The sequence below is a fragment of the Quercus suber genome, unplaced genomic scaffold (assembly GCF_002906115.3).
Source record: "Quercus suber isolate HL8 unplaced genomic scaffold, Cork oak 2.0 scaffold_15, whole genome shotgun sequence".
Taxonomy (NCBI): Eukaryota; Viridiplantae; Streptophyta; class Magnoliopsida; order Fagales; family Fagaceae; genus Quercus; species Quercus suber.
Window position 1 is genome coordinate 724,093 of NW_027069480.1, and position 25,871 is coordinate 749,963.

Sequence of the window (25,871 nt, forward strand, 5' to 3'; positions counted from 1 at the left end):
AAGTAAACCACGTTTAGCAAAAAAAAGAAAGTAAACCACGTTTAAAATACATTATGACATCGAGGGATTTCGTGTTCTAGGCCCCGTTTGGTTTGCCATTTCAAACAACATTTTTTAGTTTTTAAACAGCATTTCACGCATTTCAATACACTTTTTCACCCACACGTATTTCAAAAAACAATAAACAACAATTTTCAAACTACTCTACCAAACACCCCTGTCGCCTAATCCATATGCGCCAATGCTAAAACATTTTTCATTATTATTATGGAGGAAAAACAAAAGAAAAAAGAAAAAGATGTGGTTGGCATTTTCAAGTCCTTTTAATTGCATATAGAGTATGCCGCAAAAAAGTACTTATTTTGTGATGTGGTTGGTTTGCATTTTCAAGTCCTTTTAATTGCATATAGAGTATGCCACAAAAAAGTACTTATTTTGTGATGTGGTTGGCATTTTATTTTCCATCCTATAATAGCTTGCTTAACCAAGATTAATTTAAAAAAAAAAAAAAAAGGGATAAAAGTTTATTCCTTCAAATTCCATTTTTACAGTGGGAAAGAAAAAAGATAATTTATTGTCCATCCTATAATAGTTTGCTTAATCAAGATTTTTTTTTAAAAAAGTAAAAAGAAGAGAAATTTTATTCTTTCAAACTCCATTTTTACAATGGGAAAGAACAAAAATGAGGTCTTTTCCATCCTATAATAGCTTGCTTAAACAAGATATTTTTTTTAATGTAAAAAGGATAGAAGTTTATTCCTTCAAACTCTATTTGTACAATGGAAAAGAGAAAAAATGGGCATTCCTCAATTGAGATGGATGCCTTCTCTATCTTTTTTGCAGCTCTAACTAGAGCTAGAGCAACACAAGTATTTTAAGGAATAAAATTGAATGAAAGGCATCTGTAATGAGCAACAATCTTTTGGATGTCATCCAAAACCAACCCTACCTCTGAATGGCAAGGAGCTAGTATAGTCTAATTGATCAAGAATTTACAACCACAAATTATTTTACAATATTTTTACAAACTGTTAATGTGGTAAATTCTTATTGGTTCTTAACTGAATCCACCACTAATATTACTTTTTTACTTACTAATAATCATTCATCACATCAACTGTTTGTAAAATAGTTTATAGTTTTAACATTTTCTAGGATTTATTAGAACAAAATTTAGCATACATATTAAGTTTCATACAAGTTGTGATTAATGATGTAGCATCTAACATTAATTGCATGTGATGCAGCAACTATCAATTGCACGTGATACAATAATAAGGGAAATAATAAGATTCATCAATTCATAACAAAATTTTAAGTCAAAATATTAATTAAAACCCTTAATTAATACTTTTTTTTAAAAAAAATTGTCTAATATTAGTGGATTGAAATTCATTTAAAATGATTGAATATAAAACACATAAGAGTAATTGTCGTGTAAGATAAATTATTAAAAAAAAATAGAAATTGGATTTACTCAAAATAGAAATTGGAATTTACTGATTTGCTAAAAAAAATTTATTTATAATGCCTTGTTAGTTTTTTTTTTTTTTTTTTTTTAAAGAGATTTTTTACCCTAATTCTTTTTTGGAAAAGTTAATGAATCTCATTAATTTATGAAATATTTTTAAAAACTCTTCATAAAAAAATAAAAGTAATGATTAATTTTTTTTTTTAACTTTTTATATTAGCAATAACAAAACTTTCTTAAAATAATTTATTAACAATATCATTAACTAAATCTGTTTAGTTTAAAGAAAAAACTAATCTCAAAACCATAATTACCGATATATCCCTCAACTCCGTGGCCAAAAACCTTTTAAAACCCCTTATTTTCTTCGCTCGTACGCAACCGAGTACAGTAATCCTCTTCTCTTTCCCAACCCAGGAAAGAGAAGAGAAGAGAAGAGGTTTATTCATTCATTGTTCCAATCCAAACAATTAAGATTGCCAAACAAGGAAACGCATTTCCTTATTCTACAATCATTTTAAATTCCTTTCTAAATCCCATCGGATTTCTCACTTCCCCTGAATTTGTTTTCTCATTTCGCATTGAGTTCCATCGACTTCTCTGATACCCAGAACTTCAATTCCCTCAAACGTTAGTTTTTCGTCCCCACAGCATGGCTTTCCTGAGAATTCTCTTCCTATTCACTTTACTTTCCTTTGCTTTTTCTCACGAGAATTCCAATCCCCACATACTCCCGAGGCCTTTGATCATTGAATACCCGGAAAACATTGAGACCCAGTTCAAGGAATTCGATGAGGAGGTCAGATTGCACTGTACGAGTTGGAGATTCGCGGTTGAGAGCAACAATCTCAGCCCCTGGAAAACTATTCCAGTGGAATGTGCGAACTATGTGAAGGATTACATGATGGGTCGAGCTTATAAGATCGACGTGGAGAGAGTATCTAAGGAGGCTGGGATTTATGCGAAAAGTGTGGAATTGGGTGGGGATGGAAAGGACGTTTGGGTTTTCGACGTGGACGACACCTTGCTTTCTAATCTTCCATATTATGTGGAGCATGGTTATGGGTATGATTCTGATTCTTAAAGCTTGGTTTTTTTTTTGTTTACTTTTTCAAAGTGCTGTTTGGTTGTTTTGAAAATATAAGAAAGAAAAGAAAATTCGAAAATTTAGGGATCTGGGTTTCTTGTTTTTACTTTATTTGGGACCTGAATGAAATGGGTTTTTAGTTTTTCCCTGCCTTTTGGTTATTATAGAATGAAATTTGTTATATGTTGTACTTGTTTGATTGGTGAGAATGTGTTCGTCTATTCGAAGAGATTGGGTAAAGTGAATATTTTATTAAATATTTTATTACTCCACTTAGATATGAGACTGTTTGAGGACTTTGTGAAGACTATACCCGATAAAGGTGGAGCTTTTATTGTATAATTAGAAATCAAGCTGGATTTCCTCAAAAAAAGAAATCAATCTGGATTCTTATCTTTTTTTGTGGCGGGGGTATAGATTTGTGTAAAAATGAATTAAATTCTTAGTTGTTGTTGATGGCGGTTTTGTGAGAAGTACTTTATATCTGATTTGGGTTGATGGGGAAATTTACAGCTTGGAGAAATTTGATTCTGTGGAGTTCAGTAAGTGGGTCGAGAAGGCAACGGCACCTGCCCTAGAGGCCAGTTTGAAACTCTATAAAGAGGTTTTGGGTTTGGGATTCAAGGTTTTCTTGCTGACCGGGCGTAAAGAGAAGCACAAAGGGGTTACTGTCAAGAATTTGAATGATGCAGGATTTAAGAATTGGGACAAGCTCATAATGAGGTGAGTATTGAGAACTTCTCTGACTGCAACAGCTATTGCTATCTATGTATTATTCTTGCCTGTTAAGATTATGAAAGTGTGCCATTTAATATTTTAATTTGCTTAAAACCTTACCATATTTTCTAGTTATAAGATTTGATCAGAGATCCAAGCTCAAAAGCATGTACATGTTGTTAAACTGGAATCTAGGCTAGCAATTGATCGAAAGCAAATGCTTGACATCTTCTGTAGCATTTGTTGGTTTATTATATATCGAATATCTCAGAACCTTCTCTCTGATGAGGTCGATAATTCATTGAATATATGAGAATCTTCTCTCACCTATGCCCTTGAGTTTAGGAGTTAGACATGTCACCCCAAAACCAAGGCTAACGGCTGAGGGCTGAGAGTGGCAGTCTGTATCTGGAGTTGGTACAAATTTATTATTTTCTACCTCTTTTGATACAATTGATACAAACTAGTAAGCCCTCCTCGTCTCCATCTTTCTTGTAGTGTAGTGGCCTCTTTCTACTCTCAGTTGTCTGTAGATTATAGTCGCTTTATTGCTCTCTTTAAGCTTTCAAGCTGGATGTTTATAAAAGAGATATGAAATGATAGCTGAGAGTGGTAGTCTGTTTCTGGAGTTGGTACAAATTTATTATTTTCTACCTTTTTCGATATAATTGATACAAACTAGTGAGCCCTCCTCTTGTCTTCATCTTTCTTGTAGTGTAGTGGCCTCTTTCTGCTCTCAGTTGTCTGTAGATTGTAGTCACTTGCTCTCTTTAGGTTTTCAAGCTAGATGTTTATAAAAGAGATATAAGGTCCGTTTGGATACTGCTTATTTTGCTGAAAATTGAAGACACTGTAGCAAAATAATTTTTAAATGTGTGAATAGTGTTATGGGACCCATTTTTAATGTTTTTTTCCTGAATAAAGTGGTTGTGGGTCCTGTGAACAGTGCACAGGACCCACTGAACAGTTGGTAGTTTCTCCTAAACAGTGCCTGAACAGTGCATAGTGCACGGGACCCGTGTAATCCGTGTGCATCAAAAAAAAAAGAAAAAAAAAAGGGGAAGACGCAGACGCACAAGCGCTCCTCACAAAACGCAATCCAAGCACTCATATAGATTCTCAAATTTCTTCCCCCCCCACCAGAACCAGAAGTGGAATCTAGCCTTCACACAAGATTTCCACTTCTCTGTTAAACTGTAGAGTTCAAACTTAGTTTGTGTGTGAGTCTCCATTCACTTGTGCAGAACTCTACTGGGCAGTGCTTCAGCCATTAGACCGTATTTTGAACAACAGGGGTGGGACCTATTTCCTCTTCTGTGCCCTCTCTGTATTTGTGCAAGTTTAGTTCCTAAATGTATTTTATGCTAGATCTTGAAGTAAATTTTATGTTCAAGGATCTAGTTGCTAAACCTAGAATTCAAAAGTTTAGTTCAACGCTTTCAACTTAAAGTATATGCTTTCTTCTTCTTATGCCTTTCACAAGATGATGCCATCCTTTAAATTATTTTATAGCGAGACTATTGTTGTCTTATTGCCTTTACCTTTTCTTTTCTTTTATCAATTTTAAGTTTGTGAAATTTAAGGGCATAAGTGATTATAAGTGTCAAAAGGCATCACAGTTCATAACATCATTATGTAACTCATTGCTTTCATTTGCATGTTTCAAGCCTACTAGTCCCCAGATGGGGTAATAGTTGAACTTAGGGCATGTGAACCAATAAAAATATGTTTTCCAAGGCCTATTGTGACAAAATACAAATACTATATCCCCTTACAACACCCCCCCCCACCCTCTCTCCTCCAAAAAAGAAAAAAGAAAAAAGAAAAAAAAAAAAAAAAAAAAAAAAAAAACTGTCTTTCCTCTCATTCATCTTGCTTGTAAACCGATAATATGAACTTCAATTTTGGGTTTATGCTAAATATTTTTACCGTAAAACATGGATAATTTAGAAGTCTTGATACATCATCATCATCTAGACCCATTCTGCTAATATTATCAATATTTTGACAATGGTTACTACCTTTAACTCCAATTCTTTTTTCCTTTGGTTTTATCTACGTTGTTTAAATATATTTATTCTGAAATATCAAGTTACTAATTATTAAAATTGCATGGAATCTTAAATGAATCTGGGTTTAAATATTACTTTTGGAGGAGTTCCTGTATTTTTAATTATTAGTCCCTTGTTTCTGATTGTTTCAAATGTTAACCTTACTGTTAAAAATGGTACGGAAATTGCTGACATCACTAACGGAAAGTTCCCAATTCAATTTTGTTGCCTACTTGGATTAAGATTTAGTTCACTAGGCACCCAATTAGTACATGTGGCACTCAAATAGAAATTCCCCTTCCTCTAATGTGCGGCTGTGGATGGTGATTTTGTGAAGAGGTGTTGTGGTTGGAATTCAAGATTGTAAAGATTTGCTGAGCTTAAAATGTAGTTCAGTTTAACATGCATCACAATAATAATCGAATAATTCTTTTCCAAAATTTTATTAAAGGGCTTTCTTCCCCTTCCATTTCTGTTCAAATCTCTCTCTAAGAGACCTTAGAGAATGAGAGAGAAGATGAGAAAAGAATGGAGAAAAAAAGTCAGCAAAATTAGCCACTTCAGCAAATTTTAAATGATGACAGCCCTTTTCAGCAAAATATTTGCGTTGGGAACTTTCCATTTGTCATGTCAGCAATTTTTTCCCCATTTATAACAGCAGGGTAGCATTGAAACCAATTAGAGTCAAGAGTGACTAAACTGATACAATTAAATATCAGGGACGATACTGATACTGCCCCCATTGTTGGAGGAACAAAGTAATGTTTAAACCATTAATCTGATATTTAGTCATTTATGTATGTGATGCATGTGTATCCCTGCTGATACACAGATATGCATACCTAGTCTAGGGGCCCACCTCCCCCTTCGTCTTCAAACAGACCCCCAATATATGAGAATCTGAATCCAAACATGTAAGTCAGTTTTTGTTATTGGTCTAGATTTGAAGGCCAGATGTTTGCCAAATCCATCATATCTCCTATTTGATCAAATTGCGTTCAATTGTTCATAGTTTGGTCTATAAGAGATCCTAGCTTTTTTTTCTTTTTTTCATTTTGGAGCTGGAATGTGTTATAGAGGATATTGTAGATAAATATCATGTAGCTCCTGAGTGCTGGGATAGAAGGACCCAGAACCCTTTCATAAGAATGTCATTGTATTCTCTTAATAAATTTGGTCTTCTCTCTCGTAGACTTCTTATTTGTCTCTTTATAAGTTAGGTTTTCCATGTAAGATCCTAATTAGTGCCTTCTGCTAGGGACCCAAACTAATGATGGTGTCTGTATATAGCATTCATGGTTGAGTGATAAATAGCAAATGGGAAAAAACTATGTAACATTTTCTTATTACTAATTTCACTTTACCTTTATCCTGTGGCCAAGCCATATGATTAAATACGTTGAAACTTCTATTTCATGACAGTGCTTTTCTTTGGCTTCATAATGTATTACTGAATCCCATGCTTCTCATATTGTCCAGGACCTCTGATGACCATGGGAAATTTGCCACTATATACAAGTCAGAGAAAAGGAACGAAATGGTAAATGAGGGATATAGGATTCTCGGTAATTCGGGGGACCAGTGGAGTGATTTATTGGGTTCCTCACAATCCATTCGCTCTTTCAAGGTTCCAAATCCCATGTATTATATTCCCTAATGGGGAATGATATACCTTCCTGTATTTTTTTTTTCTTTCTCAAAAAAGAAAAGAAAAAAGAAAGTGTATATTTGTATTAAGGGGATCTTATTCTTGTCACTGTTACCTGCATTCAAGTGTACTGATTAACTTATGATGCCCCAATCAATCTTACAATATACAGAGATTTTTCATTATGCACCCCCATTTAAGTTCGTAGTATATCATTGCTTAACTTGTTTCTATGCACACATACTGAATATGCAGTTAGCCGTGTTTTTTTTTTTTTTTTAATATGCAGTTAGCCATGTTTTTTTTTTTTTTGATAGGTAAATATGCAGTTAGCCATGTACATTGCTTGAATTGAAACTGATTTAGTTTGAACTATTGGTTCCTGAAATATATGGATTAGAAATAAGATACTGAAAAAACATCTTTTTTACTTTTCAATACACATTGGTCGGGTCATTTCTTTTCCGTAATCAAATAAGATTATTGTTAAGATTTTCCAGCAATTTTTTTTCTGGAGCAGACGACAGTGTTGGACTATGAAACATTCTTTATGAGTATATGTGGGTAAAAGTAGAGCTACTTCGAAATTGCTGTCACTTAGTCAAGACACATTCACTCTTCGGCACGCAATCAGAGCAAAATTGTATGGTTTCAGGAAGGAATAACAGGACCACATAGTGCGTGATTGTAAACTTTTTTCCACTGTTTTCTTTGTGCAAAAGAACAAATGATAGATTCCTCATTGCTAGGAAGAAAAGGAATGATGTGCAATTATTTTGTCTTAACAATTATTTCTACAGCAAAGTACTGATGCACATGGTAAAATCATACAATTATTTTATCCACGCCAACTTGACTTTTCTCATAATGAAACTGAGTGACAAACAAATAAATAAAAAACTTAGATTTCTTTTTGATAAAGAGAAAATTATTGTCATTCTCAATAATAATCGTTTAAAACCATACTCCTTGGAAATATTTTCTGGATTCACTCCTGGCCACAAACATAGCAAAAAAATTTCATGGTTACAGTTTGTTCACTCTGTGAACCAGTTGACAGAATAGAAGTTTTTTCTACCTCCTATGCTATCTTTTCTTGTGCACCCCTTCTCTCATTGCTATTTTAGTAGTTTTAATAAACCATTTAGAATCAAGCCCTTTAGGAATTCTTCTAGGGGACCAAAGTGCCACACTATGTTAGTGCTACCATGGTCATTCTGCACTGAAGCCTTAGCACTTTGTGTTTTCTATCTCATAAAAAGACTACCACAGTACCACACTATGTTAGTGCTACCATGGTTATTTTGCACTAGAAGTCTTAGTACTTGTCTTATGGGTTGTATTACTATTATCTACACAAAATAACTTGTGCGTGAACTGGAACAAAATAGAGTGACTTATTGCTTTCATTCTTGAAGAGTCATTTTCAACTACTAAAGGTTTCCTAGTGATACAAATGCTGTATAAACTTGACTGGATATAAGTTGAGAATTTTCTTTTTTCATTTTTTCCTTTTGATAATTAGTTAAGAATAACTTTTCTTTTGCTTCTTATCTACTTTGATATGGTTGAGAATTGCTTTTCTTTAGCAAAGTACGTTGGGACCATAGAAAAAGTATTCTAAACAACATTTTCTTTAAAGGGTGTTAAAAATTAGACACTATTGGTGTTAAGGTGGTAAAATAAGTTATAGGATTCGCATTTTTCTGGCTTTTGTTCCTTTGTATGATATTTTAAGGTATTAAACATAAAAAAAAGAAAAAAAAAAAAAACCATTATTTGTTCCCTTTTACCAAAAAAAAAAATTACCGAGGTGTTGGAGATCTATGACTAAAACTAGGACGAAAAGTACTTCAAATATAATAACAAAAGTATAACTAAGCCTTCACTCAAAAACATAAAACAAAAAGAATAACTAAGCCTTTCTTTGTCCCTGTTTTTTTCCTCTGTTGTGGGCTAGCTCATATGATACGATTCTTTGATATATGCTTCGTGTACATGATTACATAATCTTAGACAAAGCAATTAGTCAACAAAAGGTGTTTGGATTATTCCTAGTTAATTGTCTACATAAAATATTTGGAGACAGAATGTGATTAGATTGTATGTTCCATTGGTCCATGTGCTTCCTATATTATTATATTTCCCATTGATATATCTTGACAAAGTCTCACCGAAAATATATCTAAATATAAGAACCCATTATACGTTATTTAATTTATTCCAAATACAATTACTTTTTTATTGCTTTAAATTATCGGATTTGCTTAATCCTTTTTTTTTTCTTCCGATCATATATCGTCAGCTACTTGTGCCATACGAAAGCGTTTATTCTGCCTCTTTAATTGCGTCCTTATCATGACTAAACAAGATTTGTGTCAAAATTTGCTACATGCTGAAAAACATTTCCCTTATTTTCTGTATGCTTTCACAAAAATTGATTTTACTAAAAACTTTTAATAAAATAAACGTAGGTTTTATAAAATCACTTATCTATGAGTGACTCCGCAGTTTAAACCATTTTCGTTCTAAACTCCCAAGCACTTCTTGCATGGAAAGATGTCAATTAACTTACAAAGGTCTTGGCATATAATAACCATATAATACCACACATTAAGTAAGATTTGTGCACGAGTCAAGTTGGGTGGATTGAGGCCAATATTCTTAACCAAACCACCATTAGTGAGTTTAGAAATTTTTGATCTACCATAGACCCACCAACCTTTAAAAATCAACAACTCGATTGAACATTTAGGTTATTTCAATTCAGCAGTTGTGTAAGTTGGCAAATTTATATATTAGGTATTTTCTAATTAGGCCATATAATAGAACTTTTTTTTCCTTTTAATAGGTATTATTTCAAAAACAAATTTAGTCTCTCATATTAATAAAAAAAAAAAAAGAACAAATTTTTTTATCCCTAAATAAAGTTATGGTCAAGCAAATTGGCTCTTGGCAGATTAAAAATATCTCAACTTGGCCAAAGCCCTTGTAGCTGAATTGGCACTTCTCCATACACAAAGTGCTTGGAGGTCTAGGGGGAAAAGGGTTCGAGTTGCGAGGTTAGTAGCATGTTGTAATTATTTCTCCAAAAAAAAAAAAAAAAAAATCTCAACTTGCAAGACAAACTGACCCACAAATGTGATGGTCATAAGTACCCAATCCGCAACTCCTCACATAATAAAATAGCATGAGTCAGCTGGGTCGAGTGGATATTTTGCATAACCTTATATGTATTTAGGATGTGTTAGATATCCAACCTTAATTTTTTTTAGGGTTAAAAAAGGAAGAAGGAATACATTAAATTAAAAAAACCATAAATTAAAATTTATATATTAAAACATGGACAGTAGAAACAAAATGGTACAGTAAGGTAAATATTTTCTATTAAAATATAGCTTAGAGAAAAAAATTATACAAGAAAAGAAGAAGCAAAAGACAGAAGATAGAAAAAGGTTATTCAAACTTCCAAAAGGGTGTACATCTCTCCTTCTTCATCTCCATCTTTTCAACACAAGATTTCAAGTATTTAAATGGAATTTTCTTCGCTGATTAGAAATGTAGGGGCACGATTTATAGCCCAAACCCAATATATATGAGATTGTAGTACAATGAATTTGTAGAGAGTGGGAGCTTATTAACCCATAATCCCATACATATTGGGTTTGGGCTGTAAATCGTGTCCCTACAAGAAACATTTTGTAGAAACATTTTGTAGAAAGTACCAAACTAATTCAATCAATACAATTTCTTATATCATATACTGTTTTCTCTTAGATTAAGGGTTATAAGAGAGGATTATTGTCATGATGGAGTAATCCAACCTTTAAACTAACAAAAAAAAAATGATATATTGTATAATAAAAGTTGTGTCTTACACCTAAGTGGATGCCTTGTCACTTTTTTTTTTAATCTTCTTTTCTTCTTTTTCATTATATTTATTGACGTTGTGTAGTTCTAAAAAAGACTCTATTGTCAAAGTTTGAAGAAGTCCAAAAATACCAAATATTATTGCTAAACATTTATAGAATTTTCGAAAATGTTTAATGAATTATGTTAATTTATTTTAATCATTTACCATAATTTATTTATTTTTATTAATAAAATATAGGCCATACATGTTATAGTTACACTATATGATATAACATAAGTATTGCATGTCGTGATGATATCACTATAATTTTATTAATATTATTAACACAGTTTGCTTTATTAGAGGCATTACTTTCACTACAATTCAATAACTAAAAAATTTCAAGAAAATTAAATCAAGTTTAATTATTTACAATAAAAGATTTGGCTTGGGTTCAATACACTGGAGCAATTAGACCCAAGTTTTGCCCCTTAATAAATTTTTATTTTATTAATAAAAACTCTGTCACACACAATGTGCTTTTGCCACATATTAAAATATTTTTTTTACTATTTATTTTATTATTCAATTTCAGTTTATTCTTAAATATATTTTTCAAAATATGTATATGCGTGTCTTTATTCAACTAATTAAATTGGCTCCACCATATGATTACCCCTATAAACTGAACTTTTATGGGGCACTTGATGTAAAACAGAATCTGTAATTTAATTTTTTAGGTTTAGGGTTATTATTTTCTTGATTTTTGGTTTGTTGAATGTTTTTTTTAGTCAAATTAGGGTTCTATTATTGTAGGATATTAATCCGTATCTGTTTTGGAATATACTCTTGTCAATCAAGTCTTACAGGGTCTTTAAATTGACTCCAAATGGATTCTAATAATTATCCTTGTGGACACAACTCTTATGTATCGAAGGTTATCTTTCAAAGCAAATGTGTTTTGCTGCAAGACTAGGAGTTGCAATATGAGACCAATTGTGCAATGTTTTGGCATAGCGAGTCAGAATATCCCATTATAATAGCTGTGATTGAAATTGTGGAACCGCTTCTAGAGAGACTAGCAGTCAAATTTGCGTTTGAATATGGAATAATTGAAGCAATTTTTCAGGGTGATTTAGAAGTGGTTATCAAGGCTATTCAGAACTCAGAGACTTTTTTTTTTTTTTTTTGGAGTAACGAACTCAGAGACATTGTTATCGCATTTTGGTCACATCGTTTCAGATGTTTGATAGGGAGCTCAACAACTTATAAGATGCCACTGTTTTATATATGTGAAAAAGAGCATGGAATGCGGTACTCAATACTTTTGCTAGCCTTGCTAAAGATTACATAGGAGCTCAAATCTGGATAGGATAGGTTGTATGATTCAGACTGTAGTGTCATCAGGTTTTTCACAGATCAATAATAATATATTAATATACAATGCTTTATTCTTAACAAAAGGTAATTACTTATATATATATATATATATATATATAGAAAATCTCGGCTGATTACAAATTTATAGTAACTTTTAAAATCCTCCCTTTAAAAAAAAAAAGAAATAAGATTATCTTTATTCATCCTATTTTTTGGAAAAAATAAAAACTAAAATATAAATTACATCCTTAAAATTTGGACGTTTTTAAATTTTACATCTTATAATTATAGAATTTAAATTTTACCCACTAATATTTTGTTTATATCGATAGTTCTCTTCTTTCTTTTGCTACATGTACTTAACACGTGTAATAAATTTGTTCAATAAAATAATACTACGTCATTTTATGAGGTTAGATTTAACAAAAAAAAAAGATATAGTTTAGCTACAAAATTGATTGTACAATTAGGCTACAAACTCACTTAATAAAATAAATATTACTGTATATTTTGAAAATCTAATTGTTAAATTACATGTTCTTTACGCTCTTAATGTACATGTCAATTTTTGTGTCAATCGGATATCATTTACTATATAATATATAATTTTATATTTTATGTATAATTTTAAATTACAAAAAATTGTAATTTAAAAATTTATTGATAACATAGCTATTTATTTTTAATTTTCTTAAAATTTTGCAAACATGGAGGATATAAGAAGAAGATGCAATTCAATGGTAGATTTGTTAAAATTCACCTCTAATAAAAATATATTGAGTGAGTTTGTAGTCTAAAGTTACAATTAATTTTGTAACTAAACTTTTAAAAAAATATATATATAAATAATTGGACTGTTAATACTAATGAAATATCATATTCTAAAAATTATCTTTCTTTTTTTTCTTTTTCTTTTTTTTTTTGTCATTGCTGTGTTTTACACTTTAACAAAAATTAAAAATTAAAAAGCAAACCCGGACCACAAAAGTCAGTGCCCAAAGCATGTGTAGAAGGTAAAATGGGAAGTATAAACAGCCCTACACAAATGGCATGGGACAACGACAGTAGTACAGGAAGTGATGATAAAGAGGAAGACCGTGTGTTATAGCTTCCTACTTCGAACATGGCTGAGGCTGACCATATTAAGTAAATAAAACCAGGCGGGGCCCATCTCTGTCTCGCAGTCACAGATCATCATGCCGCACGTTGTGGCAAGGGTCCCACTCCCCCCAACCCATTCTTATTTAATTTGCTTCATTGTGGTTGTGGGCTCCCTCAATTCTCAATTACTTTATTTACTTCCCAGCGCATCCATCTGCGCCATTAACTTACAATTTGTTGACTCCACAAATTTTTATTTTTATTTTTCTAAAAAAAACAATTGTTTACCATGGAAATTGTACAAAAAATTGGTTACGGCAAATTGACTCAATCGATTACTGTTGGGATGTCTTATCAAATGTCAAAGGGTCATTTTCGTGACTTCAATTATAAAATTGGAATCTAATCATTCATTTCTACACAAATAAATAAATAACTATTTAGTATTTTTAAAAGAAAAATCTTCCATGCGCCACATGTATGAAACATGCCTCTCATAGGCAGGTAGGTCCTACACGTGTAGGATCCATTTACTTGTGAGAGGTTAGTTTCATGAGCTTTACGTATGAGGTACTAACTTATTTATAAATATTCATAATGTAAATAAAATAAAATGTTATTATAAGTTAAAATTTGAGATTATTTAATAAAATGTAAAGATTGATATCCATTCTCATAATAATTCGTAATTATTCATGGTAAACAAAATCTTACAACTTTACTATCTTTTTTTATAGGATTTATGTTTTGGCAAATCATAAATCTTACCATTTCATGTATATAATTGTGAACGAATTAATTGAAGATTAATAATATATCCTTCTTCTTTTTTAGATAGTTACAATATGTTATTAATTTTGTAATTTGAATTTTTTTTCTCCCTGGACTATTAAACATTTTATGCATGAGAAAGTGATAATCATATATTGAAAATTCAAAATTAATCGTCTATATTGAAAAAATGAAAATGTCTTGATTTACAGAAGGTGGATGAAGTCTTTTGAATGAAATAGGAAAGCAAATAGACCTTTTTATTTTTGTTTTAACAGAATGTCCAATGCCATATGTCATATGAGAATGAGATACAATGAGCATAAATAGAAAACGAAGTTTGTTGCAACTAGTTTGATTAATGTAGAAATTATTAAACTAGATCATCATCTTCTTTGTAGAAACTTGGCAAAATATTTGGTGCCTCACCAACCTTGGAGGTTTCTCTTTTCTTTTTCTTTTCTTTTTCAACCTTGGATTATATGTTAAGAAAAAAACAAGAGGTGCCGGGAGGGATAGGGAAGAGGTATGGTATCTCATACCTGAGAGACCGGGCAGGGCAAGGCAGGTGCCTTAGATAAATTATTTGTGAAGGGATGTTTTAAGTGGTAATGAAAGCTTCTGATAGCTGATAGCGACGAGTCACCCTCTACAACTTAAAAAGCAGCCCCATGTGGGTCTCTAGCCAATCAAGTTTATACCTGTTTTATGGTTCATTGCTTTATTGTCGCCATCTTCTATTTCCAAATTTCCAATACTTTCGAGTTTGAAAATCTTTATATCATACGGATCATGAATTATTTGGTAGTTATAAGAGTCAGCACCCTAGCTCTTATAGGGAATTCAACCCGAAATTTCCAACTTGTGAGAAACAAAAAAAATAGAAAAAACACACGTTAAAGAAAACAATCACACGCACAAGACAATATTTACGTGATTTGGCAATTTGTCTACATCCATGGAGTTGCAGGGATTTCACTATTAGGAAGAAAAAATACAAAGTGCGGCTATTGTTTTTTTCTCTCTCAAAAACAACAACAAGACGAAACCTTAATCACCAAAAACGGTTTCTATATCCTGCATACAGGATTAACAATGGGTTACAAAATGGGCCAAAAAATATTTCCTCTAGCTTGGGCCTGTCGACCCAAGCCTCCACTCCATGGACTAAGCCTCAAAAAATTTTTCATTAAAAACCACGCAACATTATTTCTGGTCGAGTCGGGTCGTCAACCGGATCAAACACAACTAGGCTCCACAAAGCTTAACAGCTCTCCTAGAGGGGCCAATATTTAGTGTCTATAAATAGCAAGGCTCAGCTCTGTATTTTGGCGTAACATATTTTCTATTGAAAATATTTTTGAGGAATATTACTTTTGTTTCCATGTTTTAATTGCTTTCTTGAAAATATACCAAAAAATATTTTTTTAGAATTTGTTTCGTAAATATTTATATATATATATATATATAATAAAATAAAATAGAAAAAAAAAAAAAAAAAAAGTTTCGTAAATATTTATATATATATATATATATAATAAAATAAAATAGAAAAAAAAAAAAACAAAAAAAAACAAAAAACAAAATTTCCTTTGAACATACCTAGACAAAATTAGCAAAAAAAGGCTTTGTCACAAAAGAGCTTTTCCGATGGTCTTGTGCGGGTGGCTTGGGGGAAGGGGCTGGTCGATTTTGTGAGAGATGAAAATGTTTTATTCCTAATCCTAAGTATGGGTGTAAAACATTTTAATATGTAACGATCTAAGGAAAAGGTCTAGCCAAATTCGCAATACATCTTAACAAGACTAGTCTAGTAACAAGAAGATTCCTTATAGTTGTTTATAAAGACTGGATCAATTTAGTATATGCACAATGTGGGACTTAGCACATAACACAACCATGCAATGCATGCCTTAACCTATTTGAGTAAAACCTTAATGCAAACAATAGTAATTGGCATATTGAGAGAGTATGTATCAGCACTTATAAGTGTTGATCAACAAATTGGGAGGATAGATCGACATTTAACTAATGTTAAGAATGCTATAAGCATATGGATAATAATTGTTGTATTGAGATTTAGTTAGTTAGTTACGATTCCAAGCATGTTAATCACATTTGGCACATATTGGAATTATTAATGCACATGGAGAATAATAGAACCAATAGGATGAGGCCATGTGGGACAATGAGATTAGAGCTAGTCTCCTATAAATACATAATTGTAATTCAATATTAGATATCAATAGAAGAATAAACCAATTTCTTAGTACATTAGTGCATCTCTCTCTCTTTCTCCATAGAGGGTGACTACCTTAAATTAAGTCAATTTCCCTACAATTCCCATCAATCTTCATATAATTCTTATCTATCCCCATTAGAAACCACCAGATTCCTAACATTTGGTATCAGAGCCGTCGATCTTGATACGGATGAATGTGACCAAAGAGAACTTTGGAAAGAATTATGGCAAATGGTGAACAAAGTTTCAAAGGATATCAAGACTTTGTATGAATCTCACAATGCTATTTTAGAAAAGGTCAAGGCCTTGGCTGAATCTAACAAGGCCATGAATGAAGAGCTCTCAAAATTGCAAGAGGTTCTCGAGAACATGACGAAAGACGAGTTACAATCTCTTGATTCAATGAAACTCGAAGAACAAATCAAGTTCCAAGAATCTACTGCTGTTGTTGCAAGCCGAGATTTTGATTTTTGTGTCAAAGTGAATGATGATATACATGTACGCGTTGCCCTTGAAATTCAGTCCAAAGAACCAACAAAGAAGGTAATGATGATCTTCCAAGAACCAATTCTTGATGCACCAATAGAGGCTTCCATTCAAGAGTCTATGATTCAAGAATTGGCAATCCAAGTGTCGGTGATCCAAGAATCCAAGATGCAAGCGCCAACAATTTTAATGGTTCTAGAATCAAATGAGGTCTTGAGGATACAAGAACACTCCAAGGTTCAAAGAACCAATGAGACCTTGAAGATTGAAGAACCATTGAAGGCTCAAGAATTCGAGCAAAGTTTGAAGATCTACGAAGAAGAAACCTTCATGTGCACGGGACCACTTGTCAAAGAGAAATGCATAAATATGGTGATCAAAATGTCACTAACACTCTGTTTCTTTCAATGGAAAATATTGTGTAAAGATAGTTTTTCATATTTTCCAATGTTTGGTAGCATTAGAAAAAATGAGTTAAAGGAAAACTATCTTTGGTCAACATAAAAAGTATGGCTTATTTTTAGAGATTGTTTTCCACTGTTTTTTTTTTTTTTTTTAAAACAACTCTTTCTCACAGTAAACTAAATCAGGGAAGTTAAAAGATTGTTTTTCAACTCATTTGAGATTACTACCAAACATAGGAAAATAAGATAATTTTATAGAAAACATTTTTTGGAAAATTACTCATTTTCTAGAAAACATTATTGCCGAAACAAACAAAGCGTAAGGTATTGGTCCATTGGAAGATCCCCTTTGATGAAGATGCTATTTCACAACAACACCTTGTGGGCAAGGTGTTTTCAAGGGGAGGCAAATGTTAGGAATGCTATAAGCATATGGGTAATAATTAGCGTATTGAGATTTAGTTAGTTATTTAGTTACAATTCCAAACATGTTAATCACATTTAGCACATGTTGGAATTATTAATATACATGAGGAATAATAAAACCAATAGAATGGGGCCATGTGGGCCAATGAGATTAGAGGTAGTCTCCTATAAATACATTATTGTAATTCAACATTAGATATCAATGGAAGAATAAACCAATTTCTTAGTGCATTAGTGTCTCTCTCTCTCTCTCTCTCTGGAGGGTGGCTACCTCAAATTAAGTCAATTTGCCTACAATTCCTATTAATCCCCCTATAATTCCTATCCATCCCCATTAGGAACTACCAGATTCCTAACAACCAAGCTTGTTGAAACGAGCATTAAGCAGAGGTTGACCGGAATGCAAGCGAGGGCGAGCAAGTATGAGAGAGGTAAGGCAAACGCTTGCTTAAGGCTGGCTTGACATCTGCTCGAGCTCGAGGCTTGCTTGAGCAAGATAGTTGCAAAAAATGTCCCCCGGGGGGGGGGGGGGGGGGAAATGATTTTGCAGAGAAATGTAGTAAATGAGCCATTTGGGTTTCCAACAACTTGTAATAGTCAATACAATGTTTTAGAGGGCTTGTATTAAAATAAAATTTTTTAAAAAAAGGGTGCCTTTTTAAGTATAATGATAGAAACAGCATGTAAATATTTTGTAATTGTGACACACCATTAAAAAGAAATTCGTGGGAGTCTAGTCTTAGTTGTATCTTAGAGGTGATATGAACGGAACCTTATACAAAACTTAATTGAGTATGGGTACGTAAATGTCATCTTAAAGGGAGCTATAATCCTATAGTCTATTGAATTTATTTTTTTTTCACACAAATCCATGGAGATCTCCTTCTATCCTTCATATTTAGAAAATATTAAGATGATCCAAGATTAATAACTTTCTCAATTATAAATATTTAAATTTTAATTCTTTTATCTTTCAAAATCATATATAAAATATGGATTTATTAATCAAATATTAAATAATAATAAATTAACACAAAATTTACTATAGACATTAAAAAAACAAATACTAGAATGTGTAATCTATCAACATATTTTCAAAATATTAATTTCATAAAAAATCATTAAGTGATATACATTAAGACTTAGGGCACGTTTGGTACTTTGAATGAATATCATGATAGGGATGGTAATCTTTATTATGTTGTAGGGTAATCATTATTACTATTCATACATTTTGTTGTCAAATTATAATAATTTCAATTTTTATGTGCAAATGATTTTTTTAACAGGCATATGGAAAGAGAGATAATTTTTTTTATGATTTTTTATTTTTATAAATTTTATGAGCATATAGAAAATTTTGTATTTTTATAAATATATTAATTTAAAAGCTAGTACACCTACTAAGGAATAACTTTTCTTAACAATATAGTTGTAAGTTATTGAGATCCCAATCCGAGTCTTGGGATCTAAAGATCCTACATCCATAAAACTTCATGGAACTCTCTGTGATTTGTATTGAAGAGGGATTTGTGTGGGATCCCAATCTGGATCGTAGAATCTTATAGGATCATGATCCTATAACAATACCAAAGATCTTTTTTTTTTTTTGTTCAAAAAAAAAAAATCAAATTTTTGTGCTTATTTCGGGCCTTCAAATGGAGCCTAAAGGCCCTAAACTAATAATAAATAAATAAACGTAATAACAAATTAGCCCAGTGGCCACAGTTCAAATTGATTAAAAAAAAAAAACAAAAATACAAACAAAAAAAACCCTAAGTCTCAACTTACTCTAATCTAATCAACAAAATCACAGAAAATAGAAGATAAGAGAAAATACTATAGAGCAGAGGGCAAGTGTGAGAATGATAAAGAAGATCATGCTATTAGTGATGAATTTGAGTTTGGTGATGCCAATTAAAATGAAGTGAATGAACCTCCAAATGCAACATTAAGAGATTTTGATGATTATCCAATAAATGATACAGGCCATGTGGTTGCTAACAATGATAAGAATGTTGTTTATAACGATCAATCATACTTTGAGGAACCCAATCAAGATAACCAAAATTGTGGGCTTAATGATTGAGTGTATTTGTGGTGTTGTTTGAAACATTATTATTTGATTTATGTTGTTTATGCGAGACATTATGTATTGCTATTTTTTTTTTTTTTTTGTTCATGTGAGACATTATGCATATTTGTGCTATTAGAACTTGGTATTTGCAAGTTGTAACTTTGAATTTTGTTTATGTATACGTAATTGGGTACTTTGCCTTTTATTAGTAATTTGTGTCAAAAAATACTTTTGTTTAATGTTTCTTTAACATATACCATGAATTACTTACAAGTATTTTTTAATATATTTTTTAAAAATGAAAAGTAGGATCTTAGTATCTTTGTACCAATCATATGATTTGATTCCTGAACCCTCTCACCAAAGTCTGTGTAGGATCTTGATCCTGATAACATAATAGCCATTTCACATGAACGACCATTTCATTACATGATCTACTAGTTAATAACATAAGCAATGCACACACAAAATTCAATAAAATATGATTTTACCTTTTTTTAAAATTGATCCTCTCTCTCTCTCTCTCTCTCTCTCTCTCTCATTTTGCATATAAATATGAAATTTGATAATTATTAATAGACATTTATTTTGAGTGTATTTGTATATGAAATATTAAATATGAAATTTGATAATTATGATAGTTATTAATAAGTATTTATTATAATATGTTTTTATATGGAACTATTAATTATATAATTATCTTATTATTAATAAATACTATTTATTAATGACTGTATTTAGATACAGAACTGTGGGGCCAGTTATATAAGGTGGTATTGGTAAATCTGCAGAGAATGGGCATGTGGCCCAATAGCCCAATCCGAGGACAGCAATCCGTCCGAGGATGATTTAATAAAAGCATGATACGACTAATATAAGAAGGAGAGCCGAGGATTGCACATGAGAATCCAAAATGTGTCAGAGGATAAGATTCACCTCGGAACGATAGTCCGAGGTGGATGTAACTATCTTATTACTCTAGGTAGTCCATATGGTTGAATTATAATTGAGAAACGGATATGGGATAGTTTAGGCAACAAATATCTTTTGACGTTACTACCTCCACATTAAATGCTTCCCAGCTAACTCTCTAGCCGCATTAATGTGGAGGTGATGCCTGAACAGTGATCAAGCAGCCTTATAATGGCTAGTTTAGGATTCTAGAGAGGGGGGATGGGACAGAAAGGAGTTCCCATGATAGTACCTACACGTGTACGGCGAAAACAAGGGGAGGAACGTAGTATATAACATAAAGAGGAACAACATTGTAAAGGGGACTAGAAAAAAAAAAAAAAAAAAAACCAGAGAAAGAGAGGCTTTTTCTTATTATTTAGAGTTAGTTCTTTCACCTACTCTCTAAAAATTTATTGTTTGGGCTTGTTGGACCGTTTTTCCTTTTGATTTCAGAAAGCTTTTCCAAATTGAGTCCCTACAAGAACCATCTATTCTATCAAAGAAAATGATATGGTAAAATTCAAATTGAGGAAAAAAACTTTACATAGAAAATATAATTTAAACTCAATCAAACAATATGCGTGCGTTTGGATACCGCTTATTTTGTTGAAAACAGAAAATAATAAAAAAAAAATTCTAGTTACTATTCACACTCACAAAACACTACATTGTTCATTTGCCTTAATGCACTGTTCATGTCTCATGAACAGTGCAAGAGGCGCTGGTAAAAAAAAAAAAAAAAAAAGCTAGTCGCAGACGCGTGAATCCAAAATGCAAACCAAACTAACACTATGGTGTGGTTTGGATTGCATGTCTGCGTCTGGCATTGGCGTTTTTTTTTTTTTTTTTTTTTTTTTTTTTTTTTTTTTCAGCTGCTTATGTTGACTTTCAGAGACAAAAGGCGCAGTTTATAAACAGTGTATGCACGGTTTACGCACTGTGCATGTATTGTTTATGTACAAAAATATTAAAAATAATCCCACCGGTACTATTCACAATTTAAAAATTATTTTTGCTACAATGTTTTCAGTTTTCAGTTTTCAGTTTCAGCAACAATAAGTTCAATCCAAACAGACCCTATATATTATAATACAGAAAGCAGTAAAAGTGTGAAGTCTCAAAAACTTATATATCAAAATATTATGAGATTAATCAAAAATAAAACTTTTAAAATTATATATATATATATATATATATATTTTGATGGAATCAGCTTGGCTAAGTGGCCACCTTTTAAGTTGCCAAACACTAGTCACGTATCAGCATAAGAAGCAAGTCTTGTCTATTATAGAGTACAGCATAGCAAACATGTCCTCGAGTCATTGACAAATGCGGGGGTGAAATGTAATGTAAGGCTGTCCTTATGGTGAGTTACGTGTTGGACCGCTACCCTTTTTTTGGTAAACCAAGGAGGTACTCTGCTCTCCGAAGTAATAGTTAAACAAATCCAATCGTAGAATCTCAATAAATTACTACCCTTGAAAAAAAAAAAAAAAAATACAAACTCTACAGGCTAATTATTGAGTACTTTTTAAAGTAATATAATTGCGTAGTTTTTTTTTCATATAATTGTGAGTTTTACTAATTAAATTTATAGTGCACCCATAATTCATGTGAGAAAGAAGAATACGTAAGTATTCAATAATTTTCCACACTCTACCGTCAAAAATTAGAGAGAAACATCACATGGCTATAGATCTGTCTTACTAGATTCAGCCAGCGTACATTTGCTCTCTTTTTTGCTTTCACCTTCTCTCTGCAAAATACAAATGTAAAAAGCCTCTCATGGTCCTTGGATCCCAGTTGCCAATACTTACTTTCAATTGACAACTAGTACTTTTTTTTTTCTTTTTTCCCAACATAGTTCACAAAAATCTTGGGTTTCACACCCAAACATAGTTCAATTCTTTGATCTTCCTCATGTCCTATATTTTCAACTGTCATTAATAACGAACCAGATTTCCATGCTATCAATCACTTTCCAATCCAACACCTTCCACTCAGATCTTAATTCCTTGTTTTTTACTCATTCACACAATCCAAGAATGTATTAATCTATACTGTCATTCATAGTGGTTCTCTCACTAAGCTCTCTGAAAAATAATCAAACTTTTGGTAGAATGAAAAACATCCATATGCTGGAACTAGTTGTTGGGCTAACTTCAACAATCTTGTTAATAATTCTCATACTTTACATCTTCCTCTACCGCAAAAGAGTGTTGAGAAATGGTGGTGAAGATATAGAAATCATGGAAGAGGGTCATGGAGATGAGGAACCGATAGAGGACCTGGTAATTTTCCAAGATGGTGAAGACCTCACAATCAGTGACATATTGGATGCTCCTGGAGAAGTTATAGGAAAATCTAACTATGGCACACTGTATAAGGCCTTGTTGCAGCGAAGCAACAAGTTGAGGCTGCTGAGGTTTTTAAGGCCAGTGTGCACTACAAGAGGTGAAGAATTTGATGATGTGATTCAGCTTCTGGGGTTTATAAGGCATCCCAACTTGGTTTCTCTTCTGGGATTCTATGCAGGGCCAAGAGGTGAAAAGCTTCTTGTTCATACATTTTATAGGATGGGCAATCTGGCAGAATTCATTAGAGGTAAGCTACGTTTCTAATATTCTGTTTTCTTTTTTTTTCTTTTTTTTGTATAGCTGGAAAGGAAAATAAAAACCAGTCCAACAGGTTTGTTTAGTTAAAAAAAAGCTTCCAGTTTTTCTACAAGTAAAACAGCAGATTAAAAAAAATCAAAAATCAAAATCTTTATCCTCCTGTTTAGTTTCTCTGTTTTCTCAGGAAAGAGACTGGCTAATTTTTTTTTGGATTTTTTGATAATCCCATTAGTTGAATTAATTGCTTTCCTAATATTGGAAGTAGTTGCTTGATCTTGAATAGATTGTTGAATGATTTCCATTTTTCCTTATTTCTTTAATTTTCAGTCTTTGTGTTCTTCTGTTTCTAAGCAAAACAAAAAGAAAAAGTCTCTGTTCTTTTTTTTCAACCTTCTTTGTCTTAATATCTCGGATTTTTTTTCTTTTTTGAGATAAGGATTTGCTTTTCTTGGATCTTGCTCAATTAAGAATCCAACAATAAAAAGCAAGTTGAGGATCTATCAGCTGCACAATTAGGAGGGGATAATTAAGTTGATCATGAGTTTCAAAAAGAATTTTCTTTTACTAAACTTTTTGACCATCTCTCTTCGATTATTGCTCCCAATATTGATATAGAAATAGTGAAAAAGAAAGGGATAGTAACATGGTTTTTACTTTTTAATGTTTATTTTTTATTTTTAGAGGGGGATGGATTAAGACCTGCTTGCATGAATTGAAACGGAACTTGTTTTTATGCATAAATTATGCACGTTTTACAAGCAACTAGATTGGAATCTTTTCCTCACCTACCATTGTCAGTTTCTCTTCCATTTCTCCTTTGAAAATGATATGAAGATAATGCTAGTTCACCTTGTTATCCTTTCATTTTTTTTAGACATTTGCTTCTTTGTTGGACATATTTAGCCTGCATTTACAATTTCTGAAGCTGTTTTTGAGTTAATTTCTCTTTGTACCATCTATGTTCAACTAAAATTCAATCATTTTGAAAAGAAAATCTGTGTTTAAAATTGGCAGATGGAAGCGATGAATCTCACAAATGGGCCATCATTTACAGCATCTCCATTGGCATAGCCAAGGGATTGGAACATCTCCATACAGGATTGCAGAAGCCTATAATCCATGGAAATCTCAAGTCAAAAAACATACTTTTGGATCGCAATTACCAACCATACGTCTCGGATTTTGGACTATATCTTCTGTTGATTGCTACCGCAGGCCAAGAAATGCTTGAAGCTTCAGCAGCTGAGGGCTACAGAGCCCCAGAGCTGATCAAAATGAAGGATGCAAGCGAAGAAACTGATATATTCAGCCTTGGGGTAATCTTACTCGAACTACTTTCAGGGAAGGAGGCAGTCAATGAGAACCCAACTCCTTATGAGGATTTTTACCTTCCTGACTTTATGAGAAATGCAGTTCTAGGACATAGGATTGGAGACTTATTCCATCCCAACATACTTCTAAGAGACAGCAATGATGATCAAAGCTGGGTTACTGAAGAACGCATTCTCAAATTCTTTCAGCTTGCTATGGCTTGTTGTTCTCCTTCACCTTCTCTCAGGCCCGATATTAAGCAAGTCCTTAGGAAGCTTGAAGATATTAGAAAATAAGAAGCTTTAGGATTTTGCAGAGGTACTGATGGTAGGTCATTGTGACAATTGATTTTGGGATATTTCTTGTATATCAATTCTCCAAAATCAACATGGTTGATGACAATGACAAAGATGGTGTCATCAAGGTATATATGAAAAGCGTAAATGAGTATACTCTCAAAGCCAAGTAGTTGAAAATTTTGGTTGTCCATCCAAACAAGGTTGTAGGGTTGCTAATATTTATGTTTATGGAGAGAGATTAATCACTCGAAGCAAAAGTTGCACTTTCTGGCCACCCAATGAGGATCATGGAATTGGTGATTATATATGTTTGTCATATTTCAGAATTCTTAATTGCCAAACATCAGCAGCTCAAGATTGTGTAATCTATCTGGTCCCAACTTTGACATTGTAGAGGGACAATTATTTTTAAAGAGATCCACCATTAACAGATGCAATCTTTTATTATACTTGTAATTACCTCAGCAACTGGACCTGTAAAGGTTATTGAGAGACTATCTTTACCATGAAACTGGATGATTAGGCTATTTTGGATTTTCATTTACTTTGCAGTAAGAATGCCTGGAGCATTTGAATGAAGCTATCTAAATCTTTTTTTGGGGAACATGAACCAAGCTAATTTATCACACTCAAAACTGTCAAAAAGTTTTAGCCAATTTTGCAATGTTTTAGGCTACAATCTTACTCAATATCTTTTTATTGGATGTGAATTTTGACATATCTACCATTGGATTATATCTTCTTCTTATATTCTTCATACTTGTAAAATTTCTAGAAAATTAAAGATCAATAACTATGTCATCAATAAATTGTTTAAATTACAAGTTTTGTTAGCTAAAAATTATACATAAATATAAGTTTATAAATCATATATTAAATAATATTCAATTAATACAAAATTTGACATGTGTATTAAGAACGTAAAGAATACGCAATTCAACGATTAGCCCATCGAGACAAAGGTAACATTGCTTTGTC

The 25,871-nt window shown here is 32.1% G+C and overlaps 2 protein-coding genes across 2 annotated transcripts; both read left to right on the forward strand.

Moving 5' to 3' along the window:
- The first annotated feature begins 1,836 nt into the window (after window positions 1–1,836).
- LOC111989705 (acid phosphatase 1) lies at window positions 1,837–7,159 on the forward strand. The gene is made up of 3 exons (XM_024021501.2): window positions 1,837–2,536; window positions 3,072–3,281; window positions 6,806–7,159. Exons 1-3 carry the CDS (start codon window positions 2,124–2,126, stop codon window positions 6,981–6,983), a joined length of 801 nt encoding a protein of 266 aa, XP_023877269.1. The 5' UTR covers window positions 1,837–2,123; the 3' UTR covers window positions 6,984–7,159.
- Window positions 7,160–22,348: 15,189 nt separating this feature from the next.
- Window positions 22,349–25,433, forward strand: LOC111989698 (putative kinase-like protein TMKL1). Its single transcript, XM_024021483.2, has 2 exons — window positions 22,349–23,272; window positions 24,298–25,433. The coding sequence occupies exons 1-2, from the start codon at window positions 22,789–22,791 to the stop codon at window positions 24,888–24,890; spliced, it is 1,077 nt and encodes a 358-aa protein (XP_023877251.2). The 5' UTR covers window positions 22,349–22,788; the 3' UTR covers window positions 24,891–25,433.
- The last annotated feature ends 438 nt before the right edge of the window (window positions 25,434–25,871 follow it).

Coding starts and splice junctions, on each gene's coding strand:
- LOC111989698 (XM_024021483.2), top strand. CDS start 22,789: ATGAAAAACATCCATATGCTGGAACTAGTTGTTGGGCTAACTTCAACA. Junction 23,273..24,297: donor TCTGGCAGAATTCATTAGAG/GTAAGCTACGTT, acceptor TAAAATTGGCAG/ATGGAAGCGATGAATCTCAC.
- LOC111989705 (XM_024021501.2), top strand. CDS start 2,124: ATGGCTTTCCTGAGAATTCTCTTCCTATTCACTTTACTTTCCTTTGCT. Junction 2,537..3,071: donor TATGTGGAGCATGGTTATGG/GTATGATTCTGA, acceptor GGAAATTTACAG/CTTGGAGAAATTTGATTCTG. Junction 3,282..6,805: donor TGGGACAAGCTCATAATGAG/GTGAGTATTGAG, acceptor CATATTGTCCAG/GACCTCTGATGACCATGGGA.